We start from the raw sequence: 20,875 nt of genomic DNA on the forward strand, positions 1-20,875 counted from the left end.
TCACACTTAGCCCAGGAAAGACGTTTTAACCCCCTGATGCTTTGTATTGCAAACTCTGTTTTTTAATGATTAAAGAAAACACTTGTTTTTTACCACTTGAGTTTTATTATAGACTACATGTTTCAGAAGTTAAACTTCCATCATTCAGGTCTGTATAATACGGGAAAATATAAGGGAAAGGGTTAGTCAAGGGGCGGAGTTTGAAAACAAAGGAATTTGTTTTTTAATCATTAAGAAAAAAATAACCATTAAGATAGTTCACTTAACCCTCTGTCTACTGAGCAGGTCCAAAGGACCCGTTCCGAAGTTAATTTGAATGGTAGTTATCCATAGTTTTTTTAAGTGGTAGGTAGAGGGTTAAGATGGCTCTGAGGTTGAAAGTGAAGTGTTAATAAAAAACAATTAGTATTTCTTGCTTTGTAGGCTTTTAATTTATTTAATTTAAATCTTAACTAATGTACAGATTGTTATTATATTTCCATGAATGAGCATTACAAAAAAGTAAAAACAAGTTGTGTATCTTTTAAGTTACGTTACGCCTCTTCGCATCTCACTCGAAGGGTTAAGAAAGATATTTGAAAATATAACACATTATTTCAGAAAAATAAAAATATTTATATATATCTGTATTATAATTTTTATTACATTAATTCTATTCCAAATACATAATTAAAAATAACATTACATAAAATAATATAGTAGTATTTACAAAATAACATAAGCTATATACATAATATACAAAGTAAAAATATCCTTCCAAAGAAATGTTTTAAACTGAGGCATGTACTATATATATTTTCTTAACTGCATTTTGTCCATTAAATAATTGTGTTGTTTGATAAAGTAAAATGTTACCGTTCACAATAAGGTAAAATGCAGAAGGTGAATAAAAAAACACAACCATATTTTTTTCATTCATTCATTCAAGTCATTTTTAAAATTCTCAAAAAGGTGTATAGTCTGACAAATATATAGCTAGTCACAAAGTAAGAGGCACCATACGATAACACAATTACAAGATACAGTGGAACCTCTTATAACGAGCATAATTTGTTCCAGAATCTTACTTGTTAACATTTTTTGTTTTGACTGGTGTGGAAGTCCCGGCTCATAAGTGAATGTTGTAAGAAATTGTGAAAAAATTGCCCTTTCTCTGTAAATCGTTATGCGAGGTCAATTAAATCAATTGTTATGAGAGGTTCCACAGTAGTTTCACAGTACATATACAAAAATAATGTAATAATACAACATTTTCTATAGTACAAGTTATTTACAAACATATAATTCTGACCAAATTCTTAGAATCAGATCAAAGTTTAACAAAACTTCATCCAGCCGATCCTTATTCCTAATTGTCTCAAGTGAATTACTCTGCACTCTGGATTCACGCACTAAACTATTTTTTTAAATTTATTGTAACTACAGACAGTTGGTAGACTTCCATTTTGAATTGTTGGATTGAACGGTTATTGGATTGAATTCTACTTTTATTTACGATCAGGTATGCCAAATACTTGAAAGTGGTCAGGTTAGGAGTCGTAACAATCGGCGGGTATGTATGAGGAGATGCATGAACGTGGAAGAGGCGAAGAATGTTTGCAAGGACAGAGTGGTGTGGCGCTCTATTCTCTCTGCCTACCGCTGCGGAGAAGCGGCGTGATGGTTAGTTGGTTAGTTTTTTTTAATAATATGTGACGCGTTTCCTTTTATTAAGACATTATCAAACATTCTAGTTCGTTTGTACACGAGTGTTTAATAATGTCTTAATAAGACGAAACGCGTCATATATTTTCATATATATGTAAATAAAAGTAGAATTCAATCCAATAACCCTGTTTATTTTTGGATAAATTACCCAACAATTAAAAAAACTGAATCACTGAAGCACAATCCTGGCTGATGATAATTTTTTTTTATTAAATACACCTCATCCTTAGCTATCCTACATCTTACATTGGTTGTTAGATCATAGATATCTGTTTACCTTTATTCCAAATATCAGAAATTAAATTCAGCCAAACGCACCTCATCCTTAGCTAAGACTTTATGATGGAAGAAATATGTAGTTAGAATGCGGCCAATAGAGGTAGATTTTGAACGTTTATACCATATTAAACACGAATTTGAGATCTTCAATAGAAAGTTTAGAGGACTGAGTTATCTTAGCGCCAGTCAGCACACTGTCGGCCAATTCCAGCTTCTTGTCTTGGATCATCTTAATGCTCTGTTCCACTGTTTCCACGCACATGAATCTGTAATGGGACAAATTGCCTTAGAGAGGACATAACAGTGAGAGCTCCTTAATTCCAAATTAACAAAATGAAAATTTTAAAAATAATTCCAATTATAAATTGGCAAATTTGAAAAAAAGCTTTTTTCCATATAAAAACTGACGCATAAGAATGTTTAGAAGGTAATTTGTATTTTTTGTTGATAAAATAAAAATCATTTAACACATTGTTTGCGGGAGACTCTTATGAGCTTTCTATTTGCTACTTTTGGTAGAATGTGAGACCCTAAAAAACATTGCAAAAAACGCTGATTAACATAAATTTTTAAAATGTTTTTTTTTTGCAGAAAAAGCTATGAAAAAAATATTGACAAATATTTATATTGATAACATATATGTCATTCCAGTCTATCTTCATTGCCACCCGCAACGTGTCCAAAGAACTAAAGAATCCTTCCCAGAAACACCTCGGTGGTTGGAGCGTAACGTGCAGCGCAGTCAAGATATAACTGGAGAAGAGTCAATGCTTTGACAAGAGTCACAACCCTCAGTAATGAGGACTAAGACGGAGAAGAAGATTGAATGTGCCTTGTTTGATATACAGATTAAATAAGGAGACATAATTGGGCATTAAAAATTCTGGATTTGGATTTGTCCAGTAGGTATACCGTAGCCTCGAATAGTTTTGTGGAGACATACTTGTAAATGTGGACTGGCTTGGTCTGTCCCACTCTGTAGATGCGGTCCTGGGCTTGCGCCTCCAGCTGGGGGTTCCAGTGCAGGTCCAGCAGCAGCAGGTGGTTCCCCCCCACCAGGTTGAGCCCCACTCCGCCCGCGCACAGCGACAGCAGCAGAACCTGGCAACACGTGACAACGTAACATGTAATACGCCCCAATTGGCATTTCTCAAACTTTTACAGAAATTTCTAACACTCACAGTAAAAACTCGTCAATTTCAACAATGATAATTCCAATTTGTCATAGTAAAAAAATATTAGAAAACTCTAGTTACTTATATTTATTTATAAAAAAAATTAAAAAACTTTTTAGATGCAAAATCGTAACGTAGTACAGGCGCAGGTAAATTATCAAAATCATCATGTGGTGTCAAAAATGTCAACTTTGAAAAAAAATTACTTTGTTAATGAAAGAGGGTATTGGTCCTTGTAAATAATTTTTATCAATGTTCGCAAGGGAAATTATGAGATTTTTGGCACCAAAAAAGTCAACTTTATCATAAATCTCTTGGTTGGTAGATGATCTAACCTTTTTAAATATTTAATTTGTGAGATGTCAAGTTCAGAGCTTATGTTGAAACAATTTTAAACTAAACATCACATAAAACAGCCAAACCTTGACCGGCAGTACATGTATACATAAAACCAATCACTAAAAAAGCTGATTTGTTTGGTTAAAAACTTCCAATTTCAATATAAAATTTTCACATATTGTTCAGATGTAAATTATAGGTTTTAACGAAAAATATTTGAAAGGTCATCTTGATTGTTTGGTGGTGAAGAAGTAGGATGCTCACCTTGATTGAGGAGTTGGGGGAATTGAACTGTTGGACAATCTCGTGCCGAGCTGTAACTGGAACTTTTCCACTGAGAGTGAAGCATTTCACGCCCATCCCCTTGAGGTTCTTTTCTACAATATCCAGCACGCTAGTCCACTGGCTGACAACAACGGCTTTATCATCTACGAAAATAACATCACCGATGAGGAATTTTGGCAAAATGTAAAAACTATTGATGGGATTAATTAAATCATCAAAATAATTTATTAAATTGATAAAATTATTTAAATAGCACAAAAATAAACTGTTGGATTTTGGATACTATTAACAGCCAAAGTAAAAAAAAAAAAAATTATTTCAGAACCAGGGACTTTTTATCACATTGTTGTCGGGCAGTTTTTTCATCAATCCCGACCCTAATTATACTCAGACAGTCTGCCGCTCGATCCTCAGTATACTAATCACAAGTAACTGCAAACCCAATTCGGATCTGTACAATATTTCTTGGCATCTCTCTCTACCAACAGTATGTAAAAAAAAATGCTTTTAAGCATTTCCCGCGGACAATGTGTTAGGTTTGTTGTGTGCGCAGCTGTTGGTCAATTCTTAGGACCATAGCTGCGTGAAATGACAGTACGAATGGGAAAAATGTAATTATAAGTTACTTACCTTTATGAATAAATATTCTTTGCTCCAGGCATTCAAGTACTGACTTGATTTTAGCACTTTTGTTCTCTAAATTAAATACCGGATTGGACGACTTGAGGACTCTACTCATGGCTTCAGCCACCGTTGCTTCCTCAACTACCTCCTGTAATGAGAATAAATTTATCATTCCTAGGAATGTCGCTTCGCTTATTAACCCTTTGGTTACCAAAATCTGATATATCGGCTTTCGGTACTTTAGCGAGAAATACTGGATCCGTCAGATCTGATGTCATAATTTTTAAATGTATCAGATACATCTGGGACAGTATTTGACAGTATACTTTCCTTCAGGGTTGTGTAAATTTTATCCATTCATATTATGTTTGTTTTTCTTCAATAAGTTACATATTACATCGAAATTTAGAATTATTGATCATTTACATTTATTACATTTAGTAATGATATTACAAAAATTGAAGTTACAAAAATACTTAAAGAGAAACGAGAAAGAGCAAAGCACATTAAATAAATAAAATATCCACAAAAAGTAAGTTGTGTAAAGCTCTGATATTATTAAAAAAGATTCATTTTAACATGCCAAGGTTGATAAACAATATGCAATAAATTGATACAAATATAACACATACATTGCATAACTAAAAAAAATTAAAATATTAGACATTCAGCGAGCACCATTTACTTGTTAGTCATTAAGTTAGTGATTTTTTATAACGTTGCAAACATTTAGTTAAATAAAATCTGAGAAATATTTTTGTCATGCCGATGATAAAACAATGGCACAAAGTGTTTATAAATTATCAAACATATTTTATATTTGAATTATATGTTTAAATCGTAAAACCAAAGGGTTAATACCCCAATCGCCGAGTTCATCATACCTCCGGCTGCTGTTCCTCCTCGATGTTCAAGTTGGCAAGTTCCCCAAGCAGGTCCATCTCGGCTTCCGCGCTCCCGCCCTCGTAGTCCTCGTCGTTCAGCATGGACCTGATGAGGCCCGGGTGGCAGCAGATCTGCCGCAACCGCAGCAACAGCACCAGGATCTGGTGAGACTTCACCGGCGTGGCGCCTGACCATCAAATAAAAGTCATTTAGTAAATGGGGAAGACATCATACCTATCTCAACAGAGACCAATAAGCGCTTTTGAGTAAGAAACACAGAAGTCGGGGTATTTTCATGACTAATATTGGCTGATTTATGTGATAACTCTATACGCATAAATCAGCTATATCATGATTGAACATTCAATATATATATGCCAGTTTTTGCAGTAAAGTAAATAGCCGAAACCTTTATTTATATACGAGACATTCTTCAAAACTTATTTTCACATATTATAAAAGCAAATTAATTTCAAATTAGGGGTGTGGTAAGTAAAAATGTAATTTTGAAAAAAAAATCAAACCAAAAATTAGCAATTGCAATTTTTTTTACTCATTTTCTATACACAAATTGATGCACCAATGACATCACGGTGGTGTTACCTATCGATGATCTGTGCAAAAACATGTTATGTCAACTAGTCCTCCAGCAATAGTATGCAAAAGACATGTTTACTCAGTTCATGGAAACAATATAGGGGCTTTTCCAGGAAATTAACCCAGGACGTCATGCATAGTAGCCAAACATGCTGTTGATAATACTAGAGAGGAGGTATTCACTATTGTCACTATGTATACATCACATTTAATGTAAACTCACCTTGTAGGGCAACCATTTTCTTATGCATTTTCAAGTAATCTCCATTAGGGTCATTATCTTGTTGTCTAAAACCGATTGCAGCATTCTGTTTCTCCGCTCTCTGGTGTAAGAATTGAGCAAAAAGTGTCTTGGAAAACAATAAAACCTGAAATAACCAAATATATATGTATATGAAGAGTACGGGGGAAAATAGCTCATCGTAACAATCATATTTATTGTATTCTAATTACGACCTTTCTAATCTTATATACGGTAAAACAATATATTAAAATTTTTCTAATTATTATACTGAAAATTAATGTTCCCATTTTATCTTCATATAAATCACCAAAAGTTTCCATCAATTCAACTTCACTGATAATAACAAAGTTCTTTTTTTTTTTAAATACTTTTTTGAAAATAAGAACTTTAAATGTTTCACAGGAAAATATTTGGTCATTCGCTCTATGGTAAGATTTTTGACATTTTGTCTATGTGAATTTGAACTGATAAAAAAGATATTTGGAATCCAGTTTGAATTTCCTTTGCTAAAAAACAAATTATGCAGGAAGAGAAGGGTAAACTACTGCCTTGAAGTAAATTGAAAATCCACCCGGTAGTGTTGTCCTTTTCGGTTTATACACAGCATTAACCGTCTGATTTTGTAAAGGACTGATTGGCTATGAATTTTCATGGATTATTTGAACAAACACAGCCTATTGGCAATGACACAAAGTGCTGTCACTTGGTTATTGATGTTTATGATACTCGTTTCTTAAGCGGAAAGATGTCAAAAATTATTTTGGTATTTTGTTTTCACATTACTTTTTTCTGTGAAATCGTTAAAAAACACAAGTGAAAAATTATGATTTCTGAATATCATGTGCAGATAAAAAAAAAAGGTTTGCTGGCGACTAAACAAAAAGGTTTGAGGGTAAAAAGTTCAGCGTCAGCTGTTGACATTTTTTTACAAAAATATTATAATAATTTATAAAAAGCTAATTTTCTTCTCATGTCCAGGTTCTTCTTTTAACCGTTATCCGTACTCCACGGAGCATAGGGCACTACATAATATTGACACAGTTTTATCTTGATCGTTACTTACATGAAGGCAAGATGATCACTCCTGCGCTTCAGGGACCAGCCCAAATAAATTTAATAAACATTAAAGTGTAAAATATTATTCTTCTTCTTCAAACCCTTATCCGTACCCCAGTGGTGCATAGGGCACTGCATATAAACGCAGTGTTATCTTGATCGTTAACACATGAAGGAAAGGTGATCAGCCTTCCGCTTCAGGTACCAGTCCAGGGTGATTTTTAATAAATATTAGAGTGAAAAAATCACTTATATTTATTTGACCCCCCCAAGGAATCGAACCTGGGACCTTCAGAATGGTAGCCGAGCGTGCTGGCCATTACACTATGGAGGCGGTGTAAAGTGTAAAATCACTAATGTTTATTTTCAATCCCTGGGAATCGAACCTGGAACCTCCAGCATGGTCCAGTAGCTAAACACGCTAACCATTACATCACGGAGGCAGACAAAAATGTCCATGGCTAGTGCACTATAATTGGGGTTTCATTTATATAAAAATATCAGAGTAAAATGGAAACTGAAGTAGGAGTTTAAGTTTTTATATATTTTGGATTTCCGCATGGAATCACAATGACTTCTTTTCTCCATTTACCTTTTGGTACACTTTCATCTCCTCCTTGGAGAGCGAGACCTCGATACGGTGCAAGGATTTTTCCGGAAGGCACCCGAGACTGTTCTGTTCCTGCAGCTGCTGTTTGGTCCTCCTCAACAAAAGGGTCTTCATTATCATGGCGAGTCTCTCCTGACCGCCAGTTGACTTGTTGTCGATCCATTTCTTCCAAAGCTATTGAGGAAAGAGAACAAATGAGAAATTTAAATTTGGTATGAGGCATAAAACAATTTTTGATTCAGACTTGGTAGCAGATAGAAAGCAGTATGGTAATGAAAGGCTCGTAGATCTTTGCATTAAAAGATTGGTAATTTTTTCTTTAAAAAAAATTATTATCAGATGGATTTTACAGAGGGTTTGAATAAGCAAATATAGAATAGCAGAATATATCTAAAATAAGTTTCTACTGAGAGCAAATAATAGAAGTAAGTAGACTAAAAGTAAGATAAGAAAGGTTGAACGGAAAATACTTAAAATTCATAGACAAAACTTATTTTCTTTTTTTAAATAGTCTATGGATTTTCTATCATTTGACAAACGTATCTATTGAATGGATAATTTTTTTAATGAAAGAATGTTAAAGTTATGTAAATTTTGATGATCAAAATCAGTTTTATAGGCGACCGAAAAACAGACATCCGAGAATTCTTCAGGCATGTTTGTTAAGGTTGTATTGAGATGATTTTTGGCAGAGTATTTGATTTCGCCTCCGATGTGTAATGGTCAGCACGCTCGGCTGTCGTACTGGAGGTACTGGGTTCGATTCCCAGGGGAAGGGGGTCAAATAAATATTAGTGATTTTTCACTCTAATATTTATTTAATATTACCCTGGATTGGTACATGTAGCAGAGGGCTGATCACCCTTCCTTCGTGTATTTAATGACCTAGATAACTCTGCTTCTATGCGATGCAGTGCCCTATGCACCATTGGGTGTGGATAAGGGTTAGAAGAAGACATATTGTAGGGTTAAGGAAAGATCCCGCTTATTATAATAATACCAGTCCCAGGTTGGAAGAGATAGGGACGGCAAGTATGTGAACACAATACTCACGACAATGTCGTCAAAGGGCTGGCAACGCAGGAACTTGAGGAGCGCGAAGAGGTCCAGGTCCTTGTTGTGGATGGGCGTGCCGGTGAGGCACCAGCGCGAGCGCGCGCGCAGGCGGAACACGGCGCAGGCGGTCTGGGACTTGTGGTTGCGCACCGTGTGCGCCTCGTCCAGGATCACGCGCTCCCAGCGGATGCGCATCATGCAACCATTCTGGATGACAATTCAGAAACAACTGCTTATTAGTAAGTAAACGCAAAGTTTTGCTTATTGAAAAGTAGCATTTTAGTAAATTGGGGTACGTTGCATCATCGTAGCAGAGATTTCATGTTAAAATAAAATAACAACAAAACTCGATTGCTGGTCAAATAAAATTCACGTGGAAAAAATTTAATAGTTATTTTATTTTATACCAAGAAATGTCGGTACAAAACTTAAATCTTATAAAAAGTGCAATTTCATGTTAAAGTTTGCAATGATATTAACCTCTCCCTTACGGTGCCAAAAATTTCCACGTGCAACAGTAATACCTATGTATTTTGTACACCACATAAAAAAGTGATTTAAAAACGCCAAGCCAACTGGGAGAAATGTTCTCATTCTTGACATGTCTTGTCTAACCTTTTCCAAATCGCGTTGGACCAAGTTGTACGTGGTGATGACAACATCGTTCTGCGCCAGCCTGTAGGCACTGGACTCTCTCTTCAGGCCGTGGTGGATCTCCACCTTGAGGATGTGCTTCTTGCAGTGGTTGGCTATCTCCCCGTGCCACTGCTTCAGGAGCGAGGCCGGGCAGACTACCAAGGTCCCGCCGCGTATCACTGTAACCAAATTAAGGCCATACTCGTAATAACATACTTGGACCATACCCGCTTCAGACTCAGCCCACTAGACGTCCCAAGACCAATTGACAAAGTTTTATCTACTTATTTTTTGTATATCATCATCATCCTATTATTATTATTATTATCCATTCATAAGCGCCCTTGAGGTAGTATTTTACGAAAATGGCGCTTTACAAATTATGCAAATTATTATTATTTTTATTAACATATCTCATTCAGGGTTCGGCAACGCTAGAAGCCGTATTTCATGTGTCTTAGATTCTTTCTTCAAAGTATATTTAAAAAATCAAGAGTACATTATTTTTTAAATTTCAACATAGAATATGGAAGTCAGTTCATTTCCAGACCTTACGATCATCATAAGCTGGTTTAATTGATCTTTTTACACACATGTATCATTCACCAATTCTACTCATGATTGACAACCGCACTACTCAAATTTTGGATACTTCTAGATATATTGATCAAACTCAAAACCCAGTATGCGAGAGTTCACTAGAGACATCTATGGTGAAGCAGATACTCTTATTTGAATGTGAAGTCCGAATCCTGGATTATATTCACATACTTAAGAAATGCTAGAAAACATCATTTTCAATTTTTATTTAAACTTTTAATTTGGCCAATCAATACATATTAAGTGGTCAAATTACCGGCTCAAGCGAACTTCAGGCGTACTAATATAGTGTTTGGTTGTGAACACTTCACCCTCCTACACAACCTGTACATTATACGAACATAACAGATGTGAATACAATAAATATTTTTTATACACAATGATTTCTTATTGCTATAATGTATACGTATTAAAACTTACTTTTTTTATTCATATTATTGCCATCCTCGATATCACTATCATCACTGTCCGAGTTATGTTGCACATTTTCCTTACTATGAAGGATGAGGGATATCATTGTCAAAGTTTTGCCAAGACCCATATCATCAGCTGAAAAATGAGGTATGAATAAGATAATATGAAAAGTTTTTTAAAATTTCAAGGAAAAGTATTAATTTACAGAATTAGAAACAGTTAAATTCTGCCACCTTCTTGAGTACTAAAAACAAAATTAATCCACATCTTGTTGTATATGTATTCAGAAATTCAGCTTAACTTTGCATTTAACACCTTAATTCTAATTAGCTGAATGAGGAGGAATTCATGAAATTTTAATATGTACAGAAAAAAAGATCAATTGAAGAAAATTGATTGTTTATTTTTTACATTTTTTTTTAAAATTATCGATTTTTTTTTACAATGAAAATCATTAGACGAATCAGAATTTCGAAATATTTTTCAAATTATGTCAAATTACAAATTCTATTATGTACCAAGTCATTGGCTCTGAAATCTTGTTTTGTACATACCGAGTAAATCTCTTCAATCAATCTCATCGCTAATTGTACGTATTGTACATACCTAGTATGTATATATATCTCTTCAAACAATCTCATCGCTATTTGCACGTATTGTACATACCGAGTACATCTCTTCAATCAATCTCATCGCTAATTGCACATATCGTCACATACCCAATACATATATCTCATCACTAATAAGACGTGTTGTGACATACCAAATATATCTCATCACTAATGGGACGTGTTGTGACATACCCAATATATCTCATCACTATTGGGACGTGTTGTGACATACCCAATATATCTCATCACTAATGGGACGTGTTGTGACATACCCAATATATCTCATCGCTAATTGGACGTACTGTGACATACCCAATATCCCCCCGCTGGGTTTCTGGCTCTCGCGCCAGGCGAGCCAGGAGAGCGCGTGCAGCTGGTGCTGCATGAGGGCAGTGCGCAGGGCCCGCGGGGGCTCGGCGAGGGCGGAGTCCTCAGGGCGCTCCCCCAGAGAGGCGTGCAGCGCGCGCAGGCTCTCCAGCGTCAGGTTGCGCTGCACCATGTGCGTGCTCATGGCCGTCGAGCCAAACTTGGTCGGCTTCACAGCCGTGCTGCCCGACTTTATGTCCTCCCAGGACACGAACCCGTCATTCTTGATGTGCTCTTCGGAGAGTATATCTGAAAATCGTCGGTAAGGTCAAGCACATATCAATTTTCAAATGCGCAATGTAACCTCTAAAACAGTGGTTTAACCGTGTTGGAAATACCGAACCCCACCAGTTTCATGTTCACCAAAGCCTTAATTGGAAAATTCATTCTTTTTTTGCTCAACATAGTATGTATGAAGGGATTAAAATATTAAGAGTTACAATTCCATTATTAGGCGGCAGCGTAGCCAGGAAATTATCACTTCTCTATTCTATATGATTCTCCGATTTCGTAAATCACATTTCACAATGAAGACACGTTACGACAATAGATCTAGCACATTGGTTACTACTTATTTGAAGTCCCATCCCAGTAAAAAAATGTAAGATGCGGAGTACATGCATTGTTTTGGCTCTTGTATTATTTTTATTGCTACTATTAGATGAATGAATATATTGGACGTCTTATCATTTTTCATAATATCATACGATAAGTCGTATGTGTGTTTTGACCTCTGAGAAACCCGGGAGACTGACTTACCGAACCCCTGGGGTTCCATCGAACCTGGGTTAAGAACCACTGCACTAAAATATGCATGAATCTTCAAAGGGCAGTAGTGAAATAAATAAAGAAGATTTATAAAACAAAGTTTATAAAATGTACCACAAAGTATCTGCGTAAATCATTCAAGAAAATAAATAAATACTGACAATGTGGAATAAAAAATAAATAATAAATAAATTACCTGGTTCTACCACCATGTCCGACACTTTCTCCCGCTGTTTTCTAATTTCTACTTTCAATTCTTCCGATCGACGTTGGAGCTTTACTCCTTTATCGGGCAATGTGGCAATGTTCATCGACTCCAGCAGAAACTGAAACATTTCTCAAAATATTCTATACCAATGCATTTAAGAGGGAATTCTCAAAATTCAATTTCAAAATATAGACGACCACGCAAGAGGTTGGTCGTGCCTTCGATTAAAAAAATATACATATGTTGGAATGTCTTTTTTTTTGGAACATATATAGATTATTATTTTTTTAACTCCTTACCCTTTAACAACTCTCTTCTTTTCAATAAATAAAACCCTTATCTGCACCCCAATGATGCATAGGGCACTGCGTCATATAAACGCAGTGTTATCTTGATCGTTTTACACATGAAGGAAAGGTGATCAGCCCTCCGCTTCAGGTACCAGTCCAGGGTAATAATATTGAATAAATATAACAGTGAAAAAATCACTTATATTTATTTTCCCCCCTTGGGAATCAAACCCGGGACCTCCAGAGCGGTAGCCGAGCGTGCTGACCATTACACTACGGACCATTACGGCGGACAAGTATATTCAAACCCATATATTTTTTAAAAGTGTAGCGGCCAATAAACCGCTAAACAATAGCAAATTCTCAGAATCCAAAAACTGCAACTAAGTAGATAAAAGGAGGCAGTGACCGGGAACAAAAGAAGTGCACACGTCCCATTGCATTTTATTGTGACTAGCACTTTAAAGACAAAGGAACAATGGGTTCCCAAACGATATAAAAGAGGAACAACCTCGGACTCCCTATCTCATTCCTCCGCCGGGAACGCAGCTACTACGACCGACATCTCACTCCTCCACCGGGAACTCGTCGAGTACCATCTCATTCCTCCACCGGAATCGCGACTACGACGACCGACACAACCACTCCTCCGCCGGGAATCCGCCAAATAACACCGACGCCGTCACGACCTCCAGTCCAGCACCCTCGCCAACCTCACGAAGACACTCCGTCCGTTGATCAGACCGTCGTCCTTCGTCACCACATCCCCAAAGTGGTAACCCCGACGACTACAGAACACACGCAACCTTCCGAGAAGCAATCGACGTGATCGTCCAGCATCACCACACATTTAAAAAAAAAAATTTTAATACAAAAATGTGTAAGAAAAAAATTCAACTATGTCAAAGTTACCTGGGTTGAAGGAAAATTAAGTTCTATATATAAGAATGTAGGGCTTTAATGAAATGTCAAACTGTGAAGGTGAGAGTGACATAGTAGAACAGTGCATGAGGTTTGCAAGATGAGTGTGTAGTCATGGTTATGAGTCTTCATCCTCGGTAAACAGTAAAATGTTTCCTTCCACACCTGTCGATAACTCTCCAAACATATAAAAAACAAAATATAAAATATGCTAGATATGATAAACTTACATTGACTTTTTGTAGATCTACAATAAGACCGTTCAATTTGTTCATTTCATTTTCTTTGACCTGCTTTTTAACATATACAACTCCACTATTCGGGTAGGTTTTGTCTTTCATGAAGGTAGTTATTTTTGGTTGTGATGTATCTGATACCAAAGATGTCTTTTTCTAAAACAAAAATAAAAAATATTAAGTTTAACCATTCCTTCCCGGTGATAAGTATTTACTACAATTCAACTCTGATAATAAGAATATCAATATGAGATATAATAGATACGGGCTTAGAATTTTTATATTTCTCCGTAATTCAATTACGTATTACATAAAATTATTATAAAGTAATTCATTTGCAGCGCTGGAAATAAATCATTTGTGAAAAAATCGGGGATGGAATCACAAATGCCGTGCTTTGCGTACACGCGCAAGCAAATTTTTGGGTAAAGAAAAGAATAAAAAAAAAACTGCATGACTGAAAGATTTTCACAGGACTTTTTAACAGCTACATTACTGATTCTGAGTCATTATTTGTGTTCGTCTTAAATGGTATTTTGTTTTTTATTTTTGGAAACATTGTTATTTATTTTATTTTTTTGTTGTTTTCTTATTGTTTTTATTTTATTAAAAGTAAAAGAGGTAATGAGGGGATCCCGAGGGGTGGGTACGAAGTGTCGGCCTCTGTCCGTACATCCTCCTCCCCCCTCATTAATTGAATAGAGCATTATTTATTTCTTCAGAAATATTTTGAAGATTTTCCTCTATGTGCAGCTGACAGAGAGTCCCTCAGGACTCTATAACTGCTGCGGGTGGATGGTGGGCTCAGATTCCAACAAAAAAAAGCTACATTACTGAAATGGATTGTGTTAAAATATAATTCTAAATATGCTTACAACAGGGGTTTTGTCATTATCCATGATGCCATCGTCGCTACTAATATTGATAACACAATCGGAATCATCAGAAGGTAAGATATCGACGGAATAGTCATGTTCCGAATAGACCTTGGAAGTTTCTTTCTCTTCGTCATCAAGTTTAGTGGCGGAATGGTTTCTTAATTCTCCCTCTTCCAGATTATCATAAGTGGGGGAAGATTCCCGGTTAAATGATGTATACGGATCAATGTGAGGATTTGGCGGCATGTCCTCGATACTCATTTCTGGCGAAGAGGATTCTTTAATCTGGGAATTCAATCGGATCATTAAATTAGAACAGAATGCATTAAAAATACTCAATATGGTGTAAAATATTTTGCGTACTTATCTAAGTATTTATATTTTGCGCTTAAAACTATTTAAGGAAAAGTAAGAATAAAATGATATTTGTAAACATATTTTTTGTGGATAAAATAAGAAAATAATAAATAAAATAGACAATTTAAACCAACAAAATTTGTCACAATTATTTGGCCATTTTCTCCACGTTATTTCTTATGATCGAAACATTTGCATGTTTTTTTTTCTTGGTCACTACGGCAAAACCTTGTAAAGGTTGCCACCGATAATGTCAAATGTATATTTAAATCAGAAAATAACAGATTCGATAACTAATATACTGAGGATTCAAATGTAACTGAAAAGAAAAATGGTAGGGTTTTCTCATTCTTTTTTTAAATTGATTTACAAATTATTTTGTCCTTGTACTTTAGTTGAAATGGAAATGCACTAATATTGAAATAACTAAAAAAAATAATCTTTAATATCACACATAAAATGGCATTATGAGAAGACAAACATTTTTAAATATCAACAGAAAAATAAAATGGAGACCAATAGGAAATGTTTATAAATAGTTCTTACCTCTTCCCTGTCAGATTCTATGAAGTCATCATCAGAATTAGCTCCGGGTGGCTTAACTCCAAATATACTCAGCCGCGTCGCAGCCGACATGGTCATGTTATCATCGCCATAATCCGAATATTCTTCAGTCTCGGAATCAGAATCTAAAAATATTATCAATTTGTGATGAATCATTAATTTGACACCATTTTCGATTAACCTCGGGCTCAGCATCAAGCAATCAGTAAAGCATCAGCAAAACCAATTATTTTTTGCCATTAGCTCTATTCCTAGCAAAAGCAAGGTCCTTTACTTCTAGATTTTTCACGCTCAGACCTGTTTTAGATTTAGAGGAATTTTCAAGAATAATTCAGGAAGGAATAAGGAATATTCAGGACTCCTGAAAATCGCAACACTATTCCCAGGATTCTATAATTTTTTAGGAAATACCAGATACCATCTTTCCGAAGACATCCAAATTTGTCTAAGTCTCACGCTAGGAGCCGGAATACCCTTTGGTTTGTTTCCAGAACTTTTCAGGACATACCAGGATTTTGTTGTATTGATATCCCTCTAGTTATAATAATTAAAAATTGTTAAAAAAAATACACATTAAACAATTTATTAGGGGACAACATGTTTGTTTATAAAATTTATTTAACATGAAAAATTATTAAGTGAAACATTTTTCAATGAATATAACTAACTAAAACTCACTAACCATGACGCCATTGCTCTGAAGGGCTAGGGCTCTCTAAGAGAGAATAGAATGTCACACCAATCTGCCTTTGCAAACAATCTTCGCCTCTTCCACATTCATGCCTCTCCTCATACATACACGCCAATAATATCCAGATCCAAAATTGTAGATGTTAATCCATTTCCATACAATGTGACTAAAAATTGGTTAATTTAAACCAAATATGGTGGACTGCGACTATAAATTGGTAGATGAAAAGTTTTTTTTGGTCTGAGGCCCTATAGTGGCTCTATACGCCCCCACCTGTCCCACGCTTAAGCTGATGCCCTGTCGGTGTTGGGGTATTGGGTATAAGTAAATAAATAAAACCTACATATTTTGGATGGTCCTTTCTTTGGTTTAGTGTCAGAGCTACTATTGGGTTCAGATCCGCTGGAGCCTGAAAAAAAAAATCGAAATATTAAGTCCTTATAACCGATATATTTTATAATTAAAATGTAACTTTTTTTCGAAGCTAACCGCTTCTAACTGGTAGACATTATAATTAAGTTATTATAAAATATTTACAGTGATTTTAAAACAAAGTTAAGTTTTAATTGTAAAATGAAAAATCACAAGTTAGTGCTACAAATATAAATTGTAGATAAATTTTATATTAGAAGTGACTGTTTTCTTTTGGATAAAATCTATAAAAAAGCACTTCAACATAACAAAAATAAATCAACTAAAATTCAACACATCCAATCAAATATTTTGTCGAAAAGTTGTCATATTGCATGAAATTGTGGATGAATCATTGACCGAAACTCGGAAAGTCAAAAAAATAGGGCATACTTGGATGAGTTTATCATTATCTTATGTGATTTACAATATATGTGGTGGCCCACCAGGAGTGGAAACGAGCTAAAAACTATATTCTTCTTCTAACACTTATCCATAGGGCACTGCATTGTATTGACCGTGTTATCTTGATTGCTACTTACATGAAGGCAAGGTGATCACTCCTGGCACCAGTCTAGGGTAATATTAAATAAATGTTAAAGTGTAAAATCACTAATATTTTTTTTTACCCCCCCTGTGGGAATCAAACCCAGGACCTCCAATTTGGTAAATCAACATTCACGGGGCTTCCACTGTGAATGTTGATTTACCGAAATGCTTGTAGCATACTTGGGTGAGTTTGTGATTTACTATATATGTGGTGGCCCACCAGAAATGGAAACGAGCTAAAAACTATACTACTACAAATATGTTAAACAAATACATACGTAATTTAGAAGGTCCTTTCTTCGGTTTAGTAAATGAACTACTTTCTGTATCTGATCCACTAGAATCTGGAAAATTACAAATTTAATATGGTAAATATACAAGTCTTCTCGAGGGACTCATACACATACAGTGTGTCCAAATTACATACGTGTGTATGTACAAGCAGTGGCATGCAGAGTTTTTCATCAGGGTAAGGCATAGTAGGCGCTGGTCGTGTTTCTATATGGAACGCGAGTAATCCAGGGTAGGCACTGCTTTTCTGCCTATATAGAATGCACACCTCTGTGTACAAGTTCGAGTTTGCAACCCTGAGTGCCTCAGCCATTACCTGTCTTCAAACATCCACGCCTATATCCAAGAATCTAAAACGCAGAGCTGATCACCTTCCCTTTGTTAAGTTGAGAATCAAGTTCAAACCGTTTAGATCTAACGCATTGCCCTATGCACCACTGGGTGTGGATAGGGCTCAAAAGAATTCATATTCAAAGCATTAACTTTGCAGTCATAAACTTTGAAAAGTAAATACCTATTTAACCTTTTTTTTTGGCATTTCATCAAAGATGAAGAATATGCATTTACGGGGCTGACGACCGTCATAGGCTGTTTCAAGTGATCACTTTACACACGTGTAACATTCACCAATTATACTAGTGTGTAAAGTAATCACTTAAACCAGCCTATGACGGTCATAGGCTGGTTTGGCTTCATCTTTGATGAGATATCAAAAAAATTATTTGAAAAATACTCCTATAATTGGAGATAATCCAGATTTGTGAACAAGTATTTGGACACACTCAAAATTTTGTACCTATATAACCACTTACCGAATTTTTAGTCAACCGGATTTGAAAAAAAACCGTCTCTTTGCAAAGGTAGCTAAAAAGGTCACTATATATTGCGACTTACATATTTGAGTAGTCGACTTACAAACTATGTTATGTTAAAAAAAACTAGTTTTTTAGCCAATGGCTCCAATCGTTAGAAAATTAAAAATATTAACGTCCATATTCAACATAATCTGCCAAAACTCGTTAAGTTAGGAATAAAATGGAATAGAAAAATCAATACTTTTGCAAAACTCGCTACACCGGTCGACAGTCCACTTTTTAAACTCTCTTAAAAAAGGTCAAATCGGTAGAATATTTAATATTCTACCAATTGTCGCCACAGGCTAAAAAACTTCATTTTTTAACATAATGTGGTTTGCAAGTGGACTACTCATTTCTCCATTTAAAATTTAAATGGTTTTATACTATTTTAGTTAGTGTCCAGTTATGAAGAATTGTGCAAAAAACACTGATGGCATTTGTTTTTTTTCTATGAGATTTTTTTCATTCAATAATATGAATATTTTCTTGAATTAAAAAGTTTTATTGAAATATATATGAATATGTAAATGTGTTATTTGAGTGCCGGTTGAATGACGGCTACCCGAGCTTCCTTTCAGACCTCTCCAGCATAAACAAACGTTCCATTTCCCACTAACATCTTAACCTTATTAACCTCCCCTAACAAACTTGTATATTAAATAATTTATGGTAAATATCTTGAAATTAATTGTATAAATTTGTAAAGGTGTATGATAACTCACTAAAGTAACTCACTAAACAAACTAACATTACTAACTAACCACACTAACAGGAATACTAACACTTGAAAGTCAAATGTAAAAAGTGTTACATTAAATAAAACGACACTGGCTAGAACACTCTAGATGGGTGAAAAGCCATTAAAAAGAAGAAGAAGAAGAATATGTATATTTGTAAATAAATGACCATTACCTTCGTCAGATTCCGGAATAATTGTGTGCTTTTTTTCTTTAGTTGATGATCTCCGGGATGATACACCCGAAGAATCATTACACCCATATTCATCGTTGGATTCAGAATCACTAACTAGATCGAACCCACTGGATCTATATTTTATGAATGAATCCTCCATTTCTGAAATCATATCAATCATCATTAAAAAATAAACATTAAATTATCAACATTAAATTATAAATTAATTACCTTAAAGTCCAGGAGTCACAATCCCTATATTGTCGACAAGAACAGTTTAACCCTTAATTTAATAATTAAACATTTGACTGGCAGACTACGCAATTGAAAACGTAAAACTTAATCAAAAGTATTTATTAAAAATAGGAACCGGTTACATGGCACTTAAGTTTGGTTTATTAGGAATGAATGTAAGAAACATTGAACAATAAATCGCTATTCCTCACAGCTACTACATATGCCAATATTGTGCGATCCACAAATGGCATTGTATCTACAAATGTTATCCAATGACTGACTAGAGGCTGACTTCAACTAGGTTTGGGATAGGTAGAGATGGATAGGAATTGTGCACTGAGTAGCTTACTTCCCAGAAGACCACACAGCAAAGCATTGCAGAAGATGAACATAGTTATTTAAAAGAAAAGAGTTTTACAACTTCGTTTAAAATAAAAACCGTTTGAAAAAATTAATTATACGTACACTTAAATCATTAAACATGTATAAATAAAAACTTTCGTAGTCAAATTCTTAAAAAGTCTTCGAAATCACAAATTTTAATATTTTTGATAAACACCCTCATTTTACCTACATTACATGTATTACTACACGGAAGTTAAAGATTCGATAATCAATTAATTGATAATCACAAAAGAATATAATAATTCTGACAGGACTCACACAGGAAATTTAATCTTATTTTTGTCAAAAAAATGACACCCACCGGCGGTCTTTAACCAATGTTTAATTGTAATTAAACCGGTGCTTACCTTGATATTACGTCAGGAATATAAATACAGTACACGAAAAGGTAAAACTATCGGAAGATTTTGTCTTCAAATTCAAATTTCAAACACGTTAAAACTTGAAGCACCGAATATTTTCAATTCATATTTTTGTTCGGTAAAATCAGAGACAAATATTTAAATACAAATTTATGGTGATCTATGGTTTACGGATAGATAGGTACCTTCGTATTAGTACCTACTTATCTTCCTAGTTCACATTGTAAATACTTTAGATTTTTTATTTACCAGGAGGTTTCATAATTTTTTTAAACCCTTAGATATTTCATCACAAAAACGCAGTTTTATCTAACTGTAAGGTTGAATGTGTCAGCCCGATGTAAATTCAATCGCGTTTATATAAATATTGATATTATATACTCGCAACAATAGAATTCAGTTAGCGTACGGCAACGCAGAGAAACAGACGTCAGGTCACACCCATTTTTTTTTT

The 20,875-nt window shown here is 34.9% G+C and overlaps 1 protein-coding gene across 3 annotated transcripts; it reads right to left on the minus strand.

Annotated features, from left to right (window-relative positions):
- Positions 1–416: 416 nt before the first annotated feature.
- On the minus strand, positions 417–20,547 carry lds (transcription termination factor lodestar). 3 transcript variants are annotated; one of them, XM_088277802.1, is made up of 19 exons: positions 20,407–20,547; positions 19,418–19,579; positions 17,636–17,701; positions 16,741–16,806; positions 15,689–15,831; positions 14,783–15,070; positions 13,902–14,063; positions 12,449–12,578; positions 11,431–11,733; positions 10,514–10,642; positions 9,473–9,672; positions 8,855–9,064; positions 7,784–7,975; positions 6,115–6,259; positions 5,294–5,481; positions 4,416–4,557; positions 3,765–3,928; positions 2,930–3,087; positions 417–2,252 (listed from the first exon to the last, which is right to left on the minus strand). In XM_088277802.1, exons 2-19 carry the CDS (start codon positions 19,575–19,577, stop codon positions 2,102–2,104), a joined length of 2,997 nt encoding a protein of 998 aa, XP_088133928.1. In that variant the 5' UTR covers positions 19,578–19,579; positions 20,407–20,547; the 3' UTR covers positions 417–2,101. The 3 variants fall into 3 exon arrangements, with proteins under 3 accessions (XP_088133928.1, XP_088133929.1, XP_088133930.1); XM_088277803.1 differs by lacking the exon at positions 20,407–20,547 and adding an exon at positions 20,318–20,337; XM_088277804.1 differs by lacking the exon at positions 20,407–20,547 and adding an exon at positions 20,120–20,138.
- Between the last annotated feature and the right edge of the window lie 328 nt (positions 20,548–20,875).

Source organism: Brachycentrus maculatus, unplaced genomic scaffold, assembly GCF_059751285.1.
Source record: "Brachycentrus maculatus isolate JH-2025_06_01 unplaced genomic scaffold, ASM5975128v1 h1tg000050l, whole genome shotgun sequence".
Lineage (NCBI taxonomy): Eukaryota > Metazoa > Arthropoda > Insecta > Trichoptera > Brachycentridae > Brachycentrus > Brachycentrus maculatus.

Bases quoted from the DNA above. Each gene is read 5' to 3' on its own strand.
- lds (XM_088277802.1), bottom strand. From the start codon at position 19,577: ATGGAGGATTCATTCATAAAATATAGATCCAGTGGGTTCGATCTAGTT. The intron at 4,558-5,293 runs GTATGATGAACT...TTCTCATTACAG, and splicing joins AGGAGGAACAGCAGCCGGAG to GAGGTAGTTGAGGAAGCAAC. The intron at 2,253-2,929 runs GTATGTCTCCAC...GTCCCATTACAG, and splicing joins AAGCCAGTCCACATTTACAA to ATTCATGTGCGTGGAAACAG.